The sequence below is a fragment of the Eschrichtius robustus genome, chromosome 1 (assembly GCF_028021215.1).
Source record: "Eschrichtius robustus isolate mEscRob2 chromosome 1, mEscRob2.pri, whole genome shotgun sequence".
Taxonomy (NCBI): domain Eukaryota; kingdom Metazoa; phylum Chordata; class Mammalia; order Artiodactyla; family Eschrichtiidae; genus Eschrichtius; species Eschrichtius robustus.
Genome location: NC_090824.1, coordinates 43,070,124 through 43,090,891, shown reverse-complemented (window position 1 = coordinate 43,090,891; position 20,768 = coordinate 43,070,124). Strand labels below are relative to the sequence as shown.

At 39.1% G+C, this 20,768-nt stretch overlaps 1 protein-coding gene across 1 annotated transcript in view; it reads right to left on the bottom strand.

Annotated features, from left to right (window-relative positions):
* Nucleotides 1–7,991: 7,991 nt before the first annotated feature.
* Nucleotides 7,992–20,768, bottom strand: part of ARMH4 (armadillo like helical domain containing 4) — a 128,086-nt gene continuing 115,309 nt past the window's right edge. Inside the window, exons 5-7 of the mRNA XM_068525721.1 lie at nucleotides 15,286–15,317; nucleotides 8,332–8,466; nucleotides 7,992–8,088 (exon numbers count right to left, since the gene is read on the bottom strand). Of these exons, the coding sequence (XP_068381822.1) occupies nucleotides 8,020–8,088; nucleotides 8,332–8,466; nucleotides 15,286–15,317 (236 nt within the window). The 3' untranslated portion in view covers nucleotides 7,992–8,019. The remainder of the gene's footprint in view (nucleotides 8,089–8,331; nucleotides 8,467–15,285; nucleotides 15,318–20,768) is intronic.

The following is a 20,768-nucleotide window of genomic DNA, read 5'->3' as shown; positions in this document are numbered from 1 at the left end:
AGGTAACTGGGCAGTCATTGACAATCACATGCCAAATAAATGTTAACGTGAAAAAAACCAGCTTGTTCCTTCAAATGCAGCTTCAGGATTTTCACAAGCTCTTTTCTTTGTCTTTAGTCCTTTTAAAACAACCGTGAGAAATTGTAGCCATAGGGAGGCAACAAGATAGCATGTAAATTATCAAAATAACAGTATGTCTATATAACATATCATAACTACATATAAAAAAATATTGGAAGAATATAGACTAAAATGTTAACAATGTTTATCTCTGGTGGTGAGACTGAAGTGATCATTATTTTCTTCTTATGCTTTTCTGCATTTCCTCAATTCCACATGGTTGCCTTGAGCCCTCCAGAACCGATCCTTGTGTTAATATGGTAACCGTGAAAAACTTGCTTTATTTTTCCTATGCTAAAGAAGATATACTACTTGATGATCATCCATGACAACTGTCAAAAGGTCACAGAAACACTCAGCAAGGGACATGGAACCTGCATTGTTCATGAGATTCTCCAGGCTGCATATCCAAATCCCAATATCGTCTTCACATGGTCCAGCCTTGAGAGAAGCTTCTTGGTTTTGTTTTCAAGAAAAACAAAATCCTAGGGGAGCGGGGCAGGGGCGGGTGGGGAACTGGATAAAGGTGGTGGAAAGGTACAAACTTCAGTTATAAGATAAATAAATACTGGAGATGTATTGTATAACTATAGTTAACCCTGCTGTGTGTGTGGTATATGTGAAAGTTGCTAAGAGAGTAGATCCTAAAAGTTCTCATCCCAAGGAAAAAGAAAATTTGTAACTATATGAGGAAATGGACATTAACTAAACTCGTGGTAATCATTTTGCAGTATATGTATGTCAAGTCATTATACTGTACACCTTAAACATATACAGAGCTGTATGTCAACTATATGTCAGTAAAACTGGCAAAAAAAAAAGATTAGAAAGCAGTTCCGTAAGTGTATAAAATCAGTTCTTATGAATAATAAATTATTTCATTGCCTTAAAAAAAAAGAGAGAGAAAAACAAGATCCCGAGTTTTGGTCCTCATATCAAAGAATAAGAAACTCTCATGTTAGTCTTTACAAGGCAAGGGAGCCAGTCAGGTCCCAGATAATAACCATACCTGGGGCACACACAAAGTAACATAATCACCTAAAGGTATTTGGAGGGTTTTCCCAAATGTCTAAGTTTTATTAAATTCAAAGTTCTTTCCTTGGAACCTACTATTAAAAGTTACAAAGAATGACCACATATGTACACACATTTTGTAGAAAGTTAAAGCTGCCTACACATTTTTTGCAGACTTGTAGGTTATTTTTCTCAGGCTGCATCTGCTGGGATAACACAGGGTCCGTCTCTCTGGAAGGTGGGACACTGGACTCCAGGATATCTACAGGGCCTCAGAAATGCCAGGACCCTGGTCAGCTTCAACCATTGTCTTTTCCCTCATCCCCAAAATTCTAACCAACCCCCAAGTCCCACTGCTTCCCCACCCCGAACACCTCTGGAACCCATCCTCCCCTTCCACATTCACTCCTGCAGCCTCGGTCCAGGCCACGGTCATCTCTCACCTGCATTGGTTCACCAGCCCTTGACTCTAACCTTGCCAGTCTAGCCTTCCCAGGAACTCAACCCTGATCATATCACTTCTCAGCAAAATACCCTTCCATGGGCTTCCCTGGTGGTGCAGTGGTTGAGAATCCGCCTGCCAGTGCAGGGGACACGGGTTCAAGCCCTGGTCCGGGAAGATCCCACATGCCGCGGAGCAACTAAGCCCGTGCGCCACAACTACTGAGCCCGTGTGCCACAACTACTGAGGCCCGCGTTCCTGGAGCCCGTGCTCCGCAACGAGATAAGCCACCGCAGTGAGAGGCCCGCGCACCACAGCGAAGAGTAGCCCCCGCTCGCCACAACTAGAGAAAGCCAGCGCACAGCAGCGGAGACCAAGCACAGCCAAAAATAAATAAATAAATTAATTAATTAATTAATTAATTTAAAAATACCCTTCCATGACTTTCTAAATACCCTCCCAATAAAGTCCTAATTCCTTGGCATGACCTAGCAGACCCTTCAGGATCAATCTCATATTTTACAGTGTATGTTCCCACACCACCAACCCCAGCCCTCACTTCCCTAGTGTCCCCAGCACTCCAGCCATACTTAACTACTCCATCTCTCACTGCTGGCTTTTGCACACATGGTTCCCCTGGCTGGAGCATTCATCCCATTCTCCCCTTTACCTGACTAACCCCGACTCCACCCTCTAGCCTTGAGTCTGATGCTACCGACTCTGGAGAAACATCTCTAATCTTGGCAGGGTTAGACGCTACTTTTCTGGATCCCATTGTGTCCCTCTGATGAAATGGCCCATTTACTTCCTCCCCCACTAGTCCATAACTCTTTCTGGACTTTTCATGGACTGTGTCTTATACTATCCTTGTTCCCCCAGCTCTTAACACACTGCCAGACACAAATAAAGGCATTCAGTAAATACTGATTCCATAAGAAGCAATAACATCACAGTGCTCTTGGTTTACCAAAGATAGACTCTCTAACCATCCTCACTCCCCTTGACACAGACCTTTGGGATTTGATCAGTTCCATTACGGAACCATTTCAGATTTCTTTTCCTTTCCTTTATCTCTTACACAAAGAAAGAAATAAGGAAAACTGATCATTGGAGGTTTTATATCACAATTCCTTTTTGGAAAAGGCTTGAATCAGCTGGTATCCAAATATCTTTCTGTTTTGGAAGACTGTGCTCATACTTTCCTACATGTATATTTTGGTCTATCTGTTCATGACAAAGTCTGAAACTATACAAACTCTATGGCTGTGAGGCATAAAACTGGAGAAACATCTCTAATGCAATTGGTTCCTTCATTTCACTGTGAATTAGGAAGAAAATATTGAGATGCACAGGACACTGGTTAATAAAAACCCAGTTTTCTGACCTGATACCAGGTTCAGATTTTTAAGACCAGAGCAACTGACCTCTCTGCCCACCTCAAAGGCAATAAAATCATCCAAGAGAGCATTCCATTTGCCTTCCATTCTGCTTGCTCTCTGTTCCCTTACATGTGAAACGTGAGAAGAAAAATAAGAGGATATCCCCCCCTGCAGTTAATTCTTCTGTTTCGACTCCTTCTCAGTTCCTCCATCCTTATCCCACAAAAGATTCACTTCTCAGCAAAATCAGTCTTGAACTTTGGATCTGGAGACTACAATCTTAGGGTGAGAATTTATACACTATATTGCAAATTATTAATGGTTATTTGTTTATTGCTCCTGCTGCTTTTTGAGGAGGGAAAGTTAAGATCTTTGCTTTACTCAGTGGACTATTTGAGAGGTTTTTAACCCCAATACTTCATGTGTGTTTTTAAGCAAAGTAGAACAAAGGAATATGTGATTTGTTTCTTTGTTCTTTTGCTGCTGTTGACTGGGGGAAATTTCTTTCTTCCTTCCTTTCTTCTTTCTTCCTTCCTCCCTTCCTCTTTTATCCTACATACACATAATAGAAAGTTGAGCTAATTAATAGGGAGTTAGATACCCAAAATAGGATAATGCCAATGCATTTATACAGCTAACAGTGGCTTACACAATAAATGCCGATGATTCTTTCTGCATGTAGAATTTAAGCCACAGAATTATGTCTCCAGCTATGCTGACTGCCAAAGTTGATAATTATCAAAGCAGATAACTAGATGTCTCTCCTCGGTCCATCCCCAGCTTATCAGTCTAATGGCTGCCTCCCAAAAAGAGGTATGTATGTTACGGGAGGTGCTAAGTGTACAAATAAGGGGCTTTTAGTAAAAGTCAACACTATTATTTTGTTTTCAAATTATTTCCTATTCCTAGAAATTCATATTCAGTCATTCAAACTTTGCATAGTTAAGAAAGGTACTTAACTGAGCTTAAGCTTATTTAAGGTAACCAAGCTCCTTTCATCTCGCTGATCTTGGATTTCAATTCCCTCCCATCCATGTCCGCTCTACCTAGGGCATGGAGAGGATGGAGAGCTATAGATTCATGTAGATTTATGGCCCCTTCCCCTGCTAATGGTCTACCTCATTTGCATTCTTCTCCTCACTTGTCTTTATCATTTTTCCAAGCATCGGTGCATTCAGAACTTCAGCCTCCTCTAGCACTTTCTAATGTTTTGTGCCATTTTTACATCTGCTTTGTGTTATGATTTTTCTTCCATCTTCTTCTGCCCATAGTTATTCACTTGTAACTGTACCTTCACATACCCTAAAAAGCAGAGTTGTTTGGTTTTTTGTTTTTTTTTTTTTGGCCGTGCCGCACAGCTTATGGGATCTTAGGTCCCCATCTAGGGATAAAACCCACGCCCCCAGCAGTGGAAGAGCAGAGTCCTAACCACTGGACCACCGAGGAACTCCTGAGATTTTTTTCCTTCAGTTTTAAACCTACCTTTTCAGATTTCCTTGTAGTCAGAACAAAGCCTATCTTGCCAAAAGGTCACACAGCTGAAACCTTGTGCCAAATAATATATCCTGTTCCCAAAAGCTGCTTTTTTGGCATTTGGTAGAAACATTATTATTTATATCCACAGAAATCACGATGCCTGTGGATGATTTGATGCTTCTCCCCCAAGTCGTGGATGTGACCTCACTAAGGGGTTTCATTTGGGCTCCACGTGAAGAAGATATCTTCATGGAGAGAAGCACCCGGCATCTCTCTATGACATTTTGACTTTGAAGTCTTAGCCTTTTTTAAAAAAATAAATAATGAAATAACCAGAGTTTCGGTTTAGGAAGGTGAAAAATTCGGGAGATAGATGATGGTGAGAGTTGCACAATAATGTGAATGTACTTAGTGCCACTGAACTGTACAGTTAAATAGGGTTAAAATAGCATGTTTTATATTATGTGACCTTTACCACAACAAAAAAATTTTTTTAAAAAAGAACCAGCTTTGATTGACCGTGCTAAAACTACTTTCAATATGTTCTAAAACTGTGCTTTAAAAAATTTCCCCACATTTTTGACCCGTGTAAGAGATACAGGTATTTTAAGAAAATGTTTCTGGAAGACTGCATCTGAGGCAGTTTATGAGCTGAAGCCAAGGCTAAAGCACTGCTAAGGGAATCTGTTTCCCTGGGATACTAATTAACTCCAAATATTGCATATAAATTAAGCCAGCAGCTACTGAAAGAAGCAACTTACAGGAGAGGAAAAACTGAAGAGGCTTAAAAGAAAGGTACTGTCTTCTGATTAGAGAAAGACATCAGGGGCACAGGAGGAACCCTTCTCTAGCTGTCCCAGCATTCCACCCTTTCTCTAGAAGCTTCTGCCGTTTTCTCTTTCCTCTTGTTTTCCTTTCTCCAGTATGGCAGGTGTGATTGATTGGATAGCTGACTAGGAAAAGGGTCTCTCCCCAGGGGCCTGCTCTCCCTGTCTCCTTAAATAAGGAAAAGCTGTTCTCTGCATAGAGCTCTTCTAGCTGTGTTCTCAAACTTGCCTGGACAGGAGAAGCCCAAGCTCCTGCCCTGGAGATTCTGATTCAGTGGGTCTGAGAAGGAGCCTTGGAATATGTATGCTTAACAAGTATCCGAGGCAATGCTTCGGGGCCACAGAGTTTGGGAAATACTGCCTACCACCATGAGAATAAGACACAGACCCTGCCCCTGCAGTGGGACACCTGCCGTTCTGATGGGATCAATTCAGTTCAGAGCGGAAGGTGTTAGCTAGCAATTGAAGCTGCAGCTATCAGCACTGCCAGCTTAAATATTTAAGCTTAGTTGTTAGAATAGAGTTGACTCTATGTCTGTCATCGGTGACTTTATTATACTATAGTTTGAAGGTTCAACCTATTAACCATGGTCTAGTTAAAACTACAGACTAAGAGTAGCCCGAGGTGTTAGTGGCCATCAGTATCACCCACATGATGCTGCATGAAGCGGCCTATTGTGTTTTCCCTACAAACAGCTTGTCAAGAACACAAAGGCAGTAACGCTACATTGTGCTCACCTCCTAACCTTAGACACACTTACAGGAAGGGGCTGCTCTTGCAAAGGGCAAACGTACCCTATGCAGTATCAGGATGTCTCTACTCATGAAATTACAAATTTCTGGAGAGTCATGATTCTGAGTTCTATTTTTAAAACCTGACTCTGAGCTTGTGTGTCGATTGCTAATGTCTATTTGACCGTACAGAGCTTTCCATTTCTCTTGATCAATTTCACCCATTTGCTTATATCTCTTGGCAAAAAGAATTAAAATTATTTGATGAAAACATTCCTGTAAGCCAGCTATCCTTCAAGAATGAATTCAAGAAAGAATTTCTCTATGAGTTCCCTAGAGTGATACTTAAATTTATGTGATTATAAGGAAACAGCTGATGTGGGAGAGGAAAAGAATTTGTGTGCATAAGAGAGACATTACTAAGACATCGTTCATTTACCAAAGACAGAAACTTGTATGACATGTTCCTGGACCAAGAAGCTATTTCCTTAGAACGCTGGTTTTAAAGAAAGACTCTGAAATGTTATTGGTTCCTCCAAAGTATGTGGAAAGGGCACTGAGCTGAAGATAGGGGCGCATGGTTGTGAGTCCATGGGTTCTACTCCTGATTCTTCCTGGGTATAATTTTGGATAATCATTTCACTTCTCTGCTTCAGCTCTGTCTTCAGTCAAATGGGAGAATAAAAACATACCACCTACGTCACACAGTGGCTATTAGAAATAACTGTGCAGCTTGCCTTGAACACAGCAGAGCAGGTTCCAACAAATGTGAACAAGTTCTCCATAGTGTAAAGCACCATGGACAGTATTATTAGTAACCTTTATTCTTCCACGCAAACGAGCCAAGTCTTTACCCAAAAACTCTACTTCCTGAAAGTCCCAAATACCTAGATGCAAAAGACAGGGCAAGGAATTACGTTCCAAGGGAAATGAGAAATGATCTAACACAGTCCAGCATCACCCAAAGTGAGATGCCCTGAGACAGGCTGGTTTATCATAAGTTCCGTCATGTGCCAGGACTCTAGCCTCTGAGTCTGCTCCTACCACAGAATGTGTTTTTCTAATAAAGCCAAACGAGGACCAATGGCAGCCCAATCATTGCATGGCCAAGACCACAGATGTAGAAAAGCAACACTCTGAATAATTCAGAATGGTAGCCACACGAGCACAGAGCCAAATGGCAGAGATAAATGCTCTGGGAGATTATCTATCCTCCTTTTCCTCTTGATTTCTTCCTCATTTCTTCTTGACAAAGTCAATGATACACAAAAAGGACGTCTCTTAATGATAAACATGTAAGAATCTATTGATAGGTCTTTTGGACTCAATTACACTATTTAAGAAAGCAAGCTTACATTAAGACCGAGAGTCAATTTAATGCATTATTTCTAGTGCATTTTTTCTTTGCCAAGAATAAGAATAAAAGGGAAGGGGAAAAATAATAAAAACCAGGAGACAAGTACATAATGTAAGGTACAAACAAATCTACGTATATCCTAATGTGCTGAGAGATCTTCTTGATGAAAAAGATTTCACTCTGAGTTGCTGCTAGTTTTGATGCAAATGTAGTATGTGCCATGGCCCACAAGCCTAGGGATTCAAGTAGGTAGAGCAGTCATCACAAGTTCTTTTTTGTTAAGATTTCTATTTCAGTCAAGTGTGCCTTGGCATGAATAATTTTTATACTTTAGCGCACGTAATCCAAACCAAGGACAAGACAATGTCGAAAAATACAAAATATTTACCTAACCTAGCAACTCCTACTGAACAACATGTATGCTGCATATTTACGAGTTGTAGCCCATGGTTGTGGAAAATTCACTACAGAATAAAAACAAATACTGCATATTACAGTTCATATACAGCATGCCTTTTCTGCTCAGTACAAGAAAAATCTACTACCCAGCAGATAATGAAACTGATGGCCTGACAGCCCCAGTATGGCAGAATGTTGTCCTCTTTTTTTTGCCCCCAAATAAAAAATAAAATAATAAGGTCGTTGACTCTTCCAATTAAATTCCAGTCCAAATCAAAATTCATCTTCAGAGCTGTCAGCTAAGAGCATTACTCGATCTTGCATGCTGTTGAATTCTCTCTGCTGGGGAAAGAAAACAGAAAAGCATTAAACTCTTTCTGTCGCAGAGCAAAGCTGAGGAACAGGCCCCCTTTCAAAGACACGTGAACAAACCAAGCCGAGGCAGCAGCTGCAGCAGATAATCAGAACCGCTGGGCACGTCAGTACCATTCATGCATCATTAAGCCCCGTGTGCTTTATTAAGCAAATTAGAAAAGCGAAGAATGTTCGGGAACTGATTAGGTTTTGCTGTTGTTGATTCCATACCTTTCTTTTATGCCTTTTGAAGCCATTTCTCCTTCGGCGATTCATAACCTTAATGCTGTAGAGCGCTCCCAAGATGAACAAGGCTCCAGCTATCCCAACGCCTACGGGCACCAGCATCCCAGACATATAGCCAGCCTGCACAGGAAAAGAAACACACATTAGGATGCTAAACAACTGCTGCCCTGGGTTTCTCAGTTCTGCTGGAGGGCAGCGGGTTTTTAGACACTTTGAAATCTCCTGTCTGCTTTGTTATAAAATAGCACCTGGAATAAAGTTACTTTTTAGAGAGAAGGCAACAGAGAGAGATTTTTGGGTATTTCAAATACGTAGAAGAAGTACTGAATAAATCAGCCAGACCTAGTGGCACCTCCAGCCACTTGCTTATGCACATTTGTCAACACCAGGTTTTGGTGACAGAAATATAATTTGTATTAAAGATGGATGAAGTAAGCCTCTAAGAATACCAGGACTATTAAAATGCTATAAATTGGAAATAGCAGCCTGAGTCAAGCTCCAGGGGGAGTTGAAGTGCCCAATGGAATATTGTGCTTCTTAGAGGGCAGAAGGAGGGCCTTGACTTTGGTGGTCTCTCTCTCACAATCTTAGCTGCATCACAGTAAGAAAGGAAAGAGGAATGTGCTTGTATGGGAGTGAAAAGTGAGAGTTTCTGGAGACAGCAGGGAAGAGAAGGACCTGCAAAGGAAAGAGGAAGTATGTTAGGTGTTGGAGCCCAGGCAAAAAAGACAAAGACAGGAGAGAGTTGCACATAATGTGGATGGATTCGTTTATATGAAAGAAAATATCTGCCCAGTGGACAAGGCCAAAGTTGAAGGTTGGAAGGAAATTCTGAGTGTCCCCAGTCCCAAAGAAAGGAAGTGGCAGAGAGGGGCACAAAGATCACTGCTAACAACACTGGTACTTCCAAAAGAGCCTGGAGGTTTCAAACGCATGTGGGTCTCCAACATCCCCAAGGTGTTACTATGGATACTTCAGATCCTAAGAGACCAGCGTGATCTCCACACATCCCTGGGCTTGAGTAAGTAGCTCAGGACCAACCCAAGTTCAAGGTAAGGCCATCACCCTAAAGGTGCTCTCTGCATCTTGGCCAATAAGACACCTAAGGGATAGAAGTGGATGAATAACCAGAGCCTTTCACAGAGGAACACGACACTGGTTTACCTTCCACGATGGCCCCTTCTAGAAGCCTACCCAGAAAAAAACCATAAACAATTAACAATTTTAAAAGTGCTGTAATAAGTACTTTTGATAGACATTATTTTATGGGGGAAAAACCACGAGTCTGTTCACTTATTTGACTATTTCTAAAAATTTTAATATAGCAAAAACTATTTCCAGTATCTTTCAGAATGAGCCCCAAACAGAGAAGGACAAAAAATAAAAGTTTTCTAACAAGTGCCGAAGTAAGCAGGCTATGATGCTTTCCCAACATTTCTAGAATTAATCAAAGGGACAAGACCTTACAAAACTGCAGCATCCTCTTGTACACAGCCAGCTCGTTCACTGGTTTTTTTTTCCAGGATCTTGAGTTAGAGCAGAATGTGGAATTTTTTCCATTAATTTGAGAACATAGCATTGTTCCTCAGCATACTAAGTGTTTTTCCCCAAGAAACAAAACCCAGTCATTTTCCAACAAATTAATATGCTTTACAGAAACCCAAACTTTCTTCTAGATCTACGAAAGGCTTATAAAAGTCTGTAATTTTCCATTGCTCTCACCAGAACTAGGAATTTCTTTTTACATCACCATTCCCAGTGCATGGAAATATATATATATGTTGATGTACGATAATTTTAAGCACAGTAGATTAGATTTTACAGAGCTGTACATTCAAAGGATGATATTTGAACTTTTGGAAGCTCAACTTGATCAACCTCTGAGTGGGTCTCCTCACACTATGTAACTCAACCCCCCCCACCAAAAATATGAAATTTACAAAATGTGTCACCCTTTGCATGTTTCTTATTTACACATTGAGGCTTCTCGTTTCTAGAGCTTTAAATCATGTAGACTTCTCAAAAATTCAGTTACTCTCTCTCTCCTCTTTTTATTCCCTCGTGTGTATGTGTGTGTGTGTGTGTGTGTGTGTGATCTGCCTGTGCTTTGAAATTACAAGTAAATTACAAGATGGGAATAAAGCAACCTACCCTCTTCAAATATAATTTAACCATCCCTCATACATACAAAACTGACTAACTGAAAATAAGCTCTGTTTTTAGAATTGCCCATGACTTGTTTCCTGTAGAAATGAAAACAAATAAGACACGTGCATATTAAGTTATAAATTCTGCCTAGCACCTTTTCTCTGTTCAGAACTACTGGACGTGCACATCCCTCCACATGTAACTTGCCAAGAAGAACACAACTGCATCTGTGCATATTCTAACCGAGAATGCATAACCTGAATCTAATCATGAGGAAACGTCCAATAAACCTAAACTGAATATTCTATTTTTTTAAAGCACTGTATTCTTAAAAAAATATCAGAGTCATGAAAGACAAAAGATGGTTATGCAAATGGTCCACATTAAAGAAAACTAAAGAATCCTGACAACTAAATGTGTTACATGACCCTAGACTAGATCCAGTAACGGAGGAGAACAATGAATTTATAAAGGAGATTTTGGGTATGTTAACCAAAAGACTGAAATCAGGTGCCAGAACAGATAAAAGTATGATATCAATGTTAAATGTACTCAAGCTGATAATTGTATTATGGTTTGCTAACAGAATATTCCTATTCATAGGTAATACGCACTGAAGTATTTGGTGTAAAAGGACCATGATGTATGCAGCTTTCCCTCAAATGGCTCAGAAAAAAAGAGCAGAGATAGAAATGGGGTAACGTGGGAAGAATAAGTGCATCTGGAGAAAAGGAACAGGGGTATTCTTTGTACTATCCTTATTCTTGTATCTTTTCTGTAAATTTGAAATTATTTCCAAATAAACAGTTTGAAAATTAAAAAATGGATTGTTAAGATAAAATTTACTAGATATAGTTGTTTTTTGTTTTTGTTTGGTTTTGGTTTGTTTGTTTTGTTTTATATTTATGAGAAAGGTATCCTTCCTTCTCAGGATACTGTATTTGTTCAGAAACACTGGTTTTCAAGAAAACCATATGATACACTGTACTGCCTAAAGTCTGCTGAATTCAGTACCCTTATGATGTCTATTCAATAGTGGTTCTCAAACTTGAACATGCATCAGAATCACCTGCAAGACTTGTCAAAACACAGATTGTTGGACCCCTTTCCCCGAGTTTCTGATTCAGTAGGTCTAGTGAGGGACCTGAGATTTTGTATTTCTAACAAGCTCCCAGGTGATGCCATGCTACTGGTGCAGACTCTACATGAGAATCGCTGTTATGAAGTAGAGGCTGGGTCATCCATTTTCTGGATTATTTCCTAAAGCCAGAAGAAATAGAACGATCTTGGTGATATAACAACAGGGCTGGTCTGTATTATACAACTAAAATTTTGATGCATCTTCAATTTTGAGAAACAATATAGATGTTGAAAAAATACATCAATAGGTAGCCAGGTAAGGATTTGCCAAACAAGCATCAGTACCTTGGACATTTAAACAGGAAGAAGGTTAATGATGGAATGAGTATAGGGACTGTCCCTCGATAGCCATTCGCCCCTTCTTCTAGAGCAATAGAACCTCCCATCTGGGCTGGGCACAGAATAACGATTACTTCTCCCTGCCTTCTATGCAGCTGGATGTGACCATGTGATAAGCCTCACTAAGGAGACGATACATTAGTGACACGTGCAACTTCCAGAGCATGCTCTTCAAGGGGGGAGCAGAGCCTTTACCCACCCCCCCTTTAAGAATGGCAGAGTGCCTTTATCTTCCCTTTTAAAGGGGGAGGGATATCTTAGCCTCCCTTTTCCTTCCTTCCTTCTGGCTAGAGTATGGACCTAATTGCCATCCGGGACCACGAGATGACCTTGAGAATAAAGGTCACAAATCATGGAGCATCAAACAGAAGGAGCCTGAGCCTTCGGTGTTGCTCCTCACTAACCCCTGATTGCTACCTCCAGACTCATAAATGAGAGACAAACAAAGTTCTTTCTTGGTTAAGCCATTGTCATTGGGGGTTGTCTGTCACTCATAGCTGATCTTAATCCTAACTAATATAGGAAGACTAAACAACAACAACAAAGAGAATAATTCAGAACTTTTTAGAACACCTACCACCCTTTCTAGAGTCCAGCTAACTAACAGGGAAACCAATATCAGGACCAATTAAATGAAGCTAAACTGAGAAGATGTTCTGGGTTGACTGAAGAGCCAGTTAAATATGTACTTTAGCTTTCAGTTCTAAGGGACTCTGTGACTTTCAACAAAACGGCAATAGTTTCACTCTCAAATAGTTTCTGAAGATAATGACTCACGAGACTTTTATAGATGATAGCTAGCTAGCTAGACATATGAAGAGAAAGACGAAGAGGGGGAAGAGAGGAAGAGAAAGGGAAGGAGGGAGAGAGAGAGAGGAAGATATCTATACATATATTTTATATATATATATACATATATGTGTGTACACATATGATTGTATGTATCAAGTAAGTGTATAATATTTCACTCCCAGAGGGAGGGGACTGATTAGACTGAGTCCCTCCAAGAAAAAATCAAAATATGGAAGGCAAGTACAGCAACATGGATGGACCTAGAGATTATCATATTAAGTGAAGTAAGTCAGAGAAAGACGAATAATATATGATATCACTTATATGTGGAATCTAAAAAAAATGATACAAATGAACTTATTTAAAAACCAGAAATAGACTCACAGACATAGAAAACAAATTTATAGTTACCAAAGGAGGTAGCGGGGGGAGGGGGAAGGATAAATTAGGAGTTTGGGATTAACATATACACACTACTATATATAAAATAGATAATCAACAAGAACCTACTGTATAGCACAAGGAACTCTACTCAGCATTCTGTAATAACCTATATGGGAAAAGAATCTGAAAAAGAATAAAGATCTATATATATGTATAACTGAATCACTTTGCTGTATACCTGAAACTAATACAACATTGTAAATTAACTACAATTTAAAAAAGTTAAATTAAAAAAAAAAAAGAAGACAAGGCATAAAGCAAGTCGACCCAGTGGGAGTTTCAATAGTTTCAACTATTTTTCTTCCAATTTTTTAAAACTAAGACATAACTGAAAAAATACTACAGAATAAAATGAAAAGAGGGCTGGAAAAACTTCAAAATAGTCCAGAAAACTGAGGCCATACATAAAATTATTTCTCTTGGTGAAATGGAGCAGGGAGAGGGTGCCAGGCCTTTGAGACAAGAAGGAATGGTCCACAAGAAGAGAAAATACAGCCTTTCTCCAAAGCTACACAGATTTCTAAACAGAGTGGTGAAGCTATATATACATACAGGTAAGAAACTTTGCAACATCCAACTTCAAAACAGGCTACATGCCAACATTTGTTTTCTTAAGTCTATTTTTTGTCCATTTTTGTAATTCAGAAGGATATTTTCTATAGAAACAATGATATACGGACTCCTAGATTAAACTACCAGAGCCTGTTTACCTTTCATTGCATCATATTTTCCCCTGAAAAATAACAAGAAGCACTATCAATGTAAATATATTCAGTTCTAAACTTTTGCGCTTCTCTTACCCCAAATCTTGCTCAGTCCTCTGATTACACCTCCCTTAGACAACTGGACCCATTACAGATACCAAAATGGCCTCCACTGATGTCAACAGGCTCAAAATTCTTCAACATCACTTTTAATATATATGAACATAAAATAATCTCATTCTCAAAAACTATATATGCTAAATTTTACTGAGAAGCAGAAAAATAATAGTAAGAAGAATTAATATAATTATACAATTTTAATTGCAGTTGAATGTTTTCTTTTATCCTTGAACATAAAACTGTAGTAAAATAAATATTAATCATTCAAATATGGGGGAAATTGACCTCAAATAATAAAACAAGATATGAGATACCATCAACAGATGTATATTCTAAGACAGGAGAATTGGAAGTAACTCCTATCTGGCAGTTGAAACGATTTCCATTTAACTAAACCCCCAGTGAAATCTGAGCTGGCTTATAGTAATTGGATCTGACACAGGCTACAGCAAGGAGTTCAGAATTCCACCAATATTTTTATGAGTAATTCCAGTTTGAAATTACAAGGTACCAAAAATGAAACCTTAGAGAGTGTTGAAAATTAAAAGAAAATGAAAAATATAAACCTGGAAGGAAGTTAATATTGTCAGTCACAGATGTTGATGGCAGAATTAATGCAAGAGAGGAAAATATTTCTCTATAGTTGGCCATTCCAGATAGGTCAGCTCATTATTACTCAGTTAGCAGTGGCACTGTGATAGACTACATAAAAGTGGGCCTAAGGAGAGTGCTTAGGTGTTCAGGTGTTTTTAATCCCACCTCCCACTATGGTTTAAGGATGCCCTTTCCATCACAAAGTTTTATTCTTAAATCAAGTCCATCAATTTATGTCCTTGGGTCAGAAAAATCAATGCCTTCCAAAATCCAAGGTATTTCTTCCTCATATAGGAAGATCAGGTTTAAAAGATCCTTGCATTGGGACATGAAATGCGCACTAGAATGGGATCACACTCCTGCAATTCCCTAAAAGGAACTCCACCTTGATATGTAAAGGGTGTTACTCAGTTGTACATACCAGGAATTACATTCCATAAGTATGAATGGCACTCCAAAGAATAAGGCATCCCTTGTATTACACAGACCTTAAAGGGAAGACCTCCTTTCTTGCTGGGCACCTGGAAGTGGCCCTGTATCTTTGCATAGATTACCATAATCAGAATAATGAAATAAAGCTCCAATACTCTCAAGATCTTTTACTTGACAAAGCCATGCCCTGTAAGATAAATCCAAAGGAAGAAAATACTTCTCTTACCTTGTCTTTTAGTTTTTCCATCCAGCTTCTCACTACAGAAAATAAGAGAAGAATATGTAAATAGCCATTTTTTTTTTTTTTTTTTTTTTTAGCCATCTTTTTACTTATAGTTCATTGTGTTAAATTCATTTGGTAACTTACTTATATTTTATATATTAAGTTAATTTGATACAATGAAGGTATTATTGTATGAAATACAGTGAATGGGTCAACAGTATTAACATAATGACAGCAATAGTCTTATTTTTATTCTCATTCGTTTAAAAATACAAAAAAAAAAAAAGAGCACAAACATATCCCTCACATATTGTTAAAGGAACAGACAATATTTTTGTTTGCTAAATGTATTTTCTATTATTTTGGGGGAGGTCTGGGAGAAGAGAGAGGAAAACACCTTCAGAATATCAAGTTTACTTCTAACCTGACATTTTCTCCTTATCTTTTTTTTTTTAATTTTTTTTTTTTTGACCCCCTGGGCCCTTGGCAGTGAAAGCGCAGAGTCCTAACCACTGGACCGCCAGGGAATTCACATTTTTCTCCTTACCTTTATTTCTCATCTTTCTCAGTTTTTAAGCTCAATGGGAATTCTGCACTTGAATTAGTGTCAGAGAGCAAAGGTAGGAATGTGCACTGGGCAGGCCAGGGCTACTCAGCTCTTACTAAAAGTAGTCAATATTTTAGGCTCTGCAGGCTGTACAATCTCTGTCACAACTACTCAACTCTGCTGTTGCACTGAGAAAGCAGCCATAGACAGTAGCACATAAGGAAGTGGGTTTGGCTCTGTTCCAATACACTTTATGTATGGACACCAACATGTGAATTTCATGTGATTTTTTTTATGTTACAAATACTTTTCTTTTGATTTTTTTCAACCAAATAAAAAATTGTAAAACATTCCAATGGGCCGTATAAGAACAGGCAGCAGGCCAGATTTGGTCACAGCCTGTTGACCCCAGGCATAGACATATTTTACTCAAGAAGCTGGTGTCTCCATTTACTATCTGACTTTAGTAATAACATATCTGACATCAGTGATGACAGCTAATGTGTGTCCGGCTTTACCCCTTACAAAGCATGTTCATATGTACTGCATCATTTGATAGGCAAACCAATGACAAACATGAGAGTCAGGTAAGATGATGCTCAGGGGAAAGAAGAGGAAACTGAGACTCAGAAAAACTAGTAGAATTGCCACGGTTAACCAGGGAGGAAAGAGCCACTGGAACTCCAACCACCATCTGATTAACAACCTACAGGAATAAGACTTCCCAATTACCCATTTCTTTTGGCGATACCATTGCCGTTCTGCTCTCTCAGGTTGAAGATGTGGAGATAACTTTGGCTCTTCTATTTCCTTCAGTCCCCAGCCTCAATCTCTCATGTCAAGACCTTGGCAAGACCTCTCAGATTTGTCCTCCCCTCATCGCTCCTTCTGTCTCAACTGGGATTCAGGCAAAGACGGCGGTGCTCAATCAGAATAAAATAAGAGTCAAGGGAAGGGCAAAGTAAGAAAGTACAGGCACCTCAAGAACTAAGCCATGGATCAGTGATTCTGGGAGTGGTTCCATGGAGAAGTGAGGTCAACCACTGATTCACTGAGTGGCTTTGGAGAAATTAGCAAACCTCTTGGATGCTCAGTTTCCTCATATGTGAAATGGAGATGGTAATACTTGTCTTACGAGATGGCTGTGAAGATTAGAAATAACATGTGCAAAGCGTCTAGTACAGAACTTAGTGTAGAAAACCAAAATAAGAAATCTGGGATAGGAAGGGGAAAAGAAAGACACGTGAAATACGAGTATTGTGTTAACATGGCTCAACTAAGCCCAAGATATAAAGTCAAGCAAGAGAATGCTTCCAATTCATTCATTCATTCAACAATATTTACAATGCACAGTGTGTTGGCCAGTCATTGTGCTCAACACTGTAACAGTAGAAGATATGGGGACCTAATTCCAGTGAGAAAAGGTTAGGACATCAGGTCTATGAGACATGGATGACAAGCAGCAACGTAGGGACTGAGAGAGTGAGGGACAGAGCAGGAGAGCCAATTACTGGGGCACACAGCAGAACACCAACCTCGGAAGCAAGATGTCCGGAATCAGGGAATCAGCTGGATATTACGTAAAGAGCAAAGCAAAAGAGAGGTGGGAGCAGGAATGCTGGTGTGAAGACATCATGGAGGAGGTGAGCAGGGGCCGGCTGACTACCTGTCCATGGCAGCCCAGGGGTAGCTTGGAGAAGAGGGAAAGGAGGCACAGATGGCACCAAGGTCTGAGGCACTGATAGGCTTTCCAACTGTAGAAAATTCATTGCCAAGAGAAACGTTTTAACTTAAGCCTTATCGAGCCAGATCTCATTAACAATCTGTCCAGATCTTAGGTGCTTAAAGTAAATTTCCAAGTCCTGCTTTGAGTGATTCTTAAGGCAGTCATTCTTCACTGGGGGAGGGAAGGCATATTAGCATGGGATGTGCGTATGCGCACAGGTAATCTGAAAGAGCACATTCAATGGATCCAGTTCTGTAGTTTATAATAGGAACTACAGAAAGAAAGCTGGTCAAACTCTTCATGGCTAGTGAGAGGGGTGATACACTAGAGATAGTGAGACAGTGTTTGGGGGGACATGGGTCTAAACAAGGTTGAGAAAAAACTGCTCTTCAGAGTATGTGAGCTTGGCTGTGTTTCTCCAATTAAGAACATGCGACCCCTAAGGATCACACCTTGTGCTTCTCAGGCATCCACCAGGGTTCTTGACACGGTATTAGACAATAAATATTTTTTCCTTCTTTCAGCAAATATATATTGCTTTTAAATGAGTTCACAACTTTTGAGTAAACACGATTTTCTTTCATGAAGTTTCTATAAACTGTTTTCAGCAAAATGTTCAAGGCAGTGTAAAAATAAATCTAACACAATGATGGTTTTGAAACTTAGTAGAAATCAATAAGGGAATACAAAAGCTAGAAGAGAGCATATTGGAAAGATATTTAATAAAAAGAAAAGATGATTCTTTATGAAGAGGAGAACCAAAAACTGCAGTTCTTTTTTTTTTAATAGAGAGACATCACACTGATGAAAGGGGTATGAATTGACACAACTTTTTGGAACTGTATGGAGAATTTGCAATTGATATCAAAAGCTTTTTAAAAAGTTTAAATTTTTTATCAAAAGTTCCAGTTGTAGAAGCAATGTACCTTAAACAATTAATCATGGATATGCATAAAAAATTTTATTTAAATGCTGTTCACTGAATGGAACAGCAGGAATGGTTTAAACACTTTCAAAAGGAAATAAAACCTTAGGCTATGACTACAGAGTGAAATATTATACAAAAATTTAAATTATTTAAACAAAAATAATGACATGGTGTTTGCATTATATATTACAAATAAAAAAACATACAGTATGTACAATGTGAGTCCATTTGTGGATAAAAATGTTATGTATGTAATTGAAATGATGTACTTCAAAATGTTAACTGAAGTCATCAATGGGTTGTAGAATTATGGATGACCTTTATTCCCTACACAGTGTTTTTAGGATTTTCCAAATTATTTCTAATTTTTAGTACTTTTAAAATTTAAAAAACATATCTTACCCCCCAAAACCCCTATAAAATTCTGTAAACATTTGCAACTGGAGGTTACTGGTAGATTGCGATAGTGGGGAACACGAGAAGGTGAGGCCCTTCCACTTGGTTAATTCCTCAGCCCACAGCTACAGATTCATTCTAATCCTACCAGTTCTGGTTTGTTTTCTTTCTTGAAATTTTACTGGTGCAAGTCTGAAAGTGTAGCAATATAATTATGCCTGTGGTCTCCTTCTGTACAGAGAGAGGTAGATGTGGGCAAAAAAGTAGACAGGGATTATTAAAAGCAAAAAAAGTAGAGAAGGATCATTAAAAGCAAGTTCTCCATTGTGCTCACCAGTGCACTCTTGTGTACAGGAGTTCCAGGAGCAGCAATTTGCCCTCTCCTAGCTTATCTACTAGAAAACAGGGAGGAGGGGGAGAGTAAAAAAGAAATTGCAGATAAAAGAACATTTCCATGTATCTTGTCAATTGTAAGTATGGTTGGTTTTTAAAGAGACTGTGGCTGAAAAGTCTCCCAAACTGCTAATTTAGAAGGGTATTCTTAATTTTCCTTTATTTCCAATAATAAAGTTTTATTAGCTATATTTATCCCAAACACATATAAATTCCCTTTCACGAAAGGGGGAAGGTGTACACCGGACATGGTCCTGCCCACCAGAAAGACAAGATCAAGCCTCATCCACCAGAACACAGGCACCTGTCCCCTCCACCAGGAAGCCTACATAACCCACTGAACCAACCTTAGCCAGTGGGGGCAGACACCAAAACCAACAGGAACTACGAACCTGCAGCCTGCTAAAAGGAGACCCCAAACACTGTAAGTTAAGCAAAATGAGAAGACAGAAAAACACACAGCAGATGAAGGAGCAAGGTAAAAACCCAGCAGACCAAACAAATGAAGAGGAAATGCGCAGTCTACCTAAAAAAGAATTCAGAGTAATGATAGTAAAGATGATCCAAAATCTTGGAAATAGAATGGAGAAAATACAAGAAACGTTTAACAAGGACCTAGAAGAACTAAAGAGCAAAAAAACAATGATGAACAACACAATAAATGAAATTAAAAATTCTCCAGAAGGAATCAGTAGCAGAATAACTGGAGCAGAAGAACGGATAAGTGACCTGGAAGATAAAATAGTGGAAATAACTACTGCAGAGCAGAATAAAGAAAAAAGAATGAAAAGTATTGAGGACAGTCTCAGAGACCTCTGGGACAACATTAAACATACCATCATTCGAATTATAGGGGTCCCAGAAGAAGATGAGAAAAAGAAAGGGATGGAGAAAACATTAGAAGAGATTATAGTTGAAAATTTCCCTAATATGGGAAAGGAAATAGTCAATCAAGTCCAGGAAGTGCAGAGAGTCCCATACAGGATAAATCCAAGGAGAAACATGCCAAGACACATATTAATCAAGCTAACGAAGATTAAATACAAACAAAAAATATTAAAAGCAGCAAGGGAAAAACAACAAATAACATACAAGGGAATCCCCATAAGGTTAATAGCTGATCTTTCAGCAGAAACTCTGCAAGCCAGAAGGGAGTGGCAGGACATATTTAAAGTGATGAAGGAGAAAAACCTACAACCAAGATTACTCTACCCAGCAAGGATCTCATTCAGACTTGATGGAGAAATTAAAACATTTACAGACAAGCAAAAGCTAAGAGAATTCAGCACCACCAAACCAGCTTTACTAAAGGAAATGCTAAAGGAGCTTCTCTAGGCAGGAAACACAAGAGAAGGAAGAGACATACAATAACAAACCCGAAACAATTAAGAAAATGGTAATAGGAACATACATATCGATAATTACCTTAAATGTAAATGGATTAAATGCTCCAACCAAAAGACATAGACTGGCTGAATGGATACAAAAACAAGACC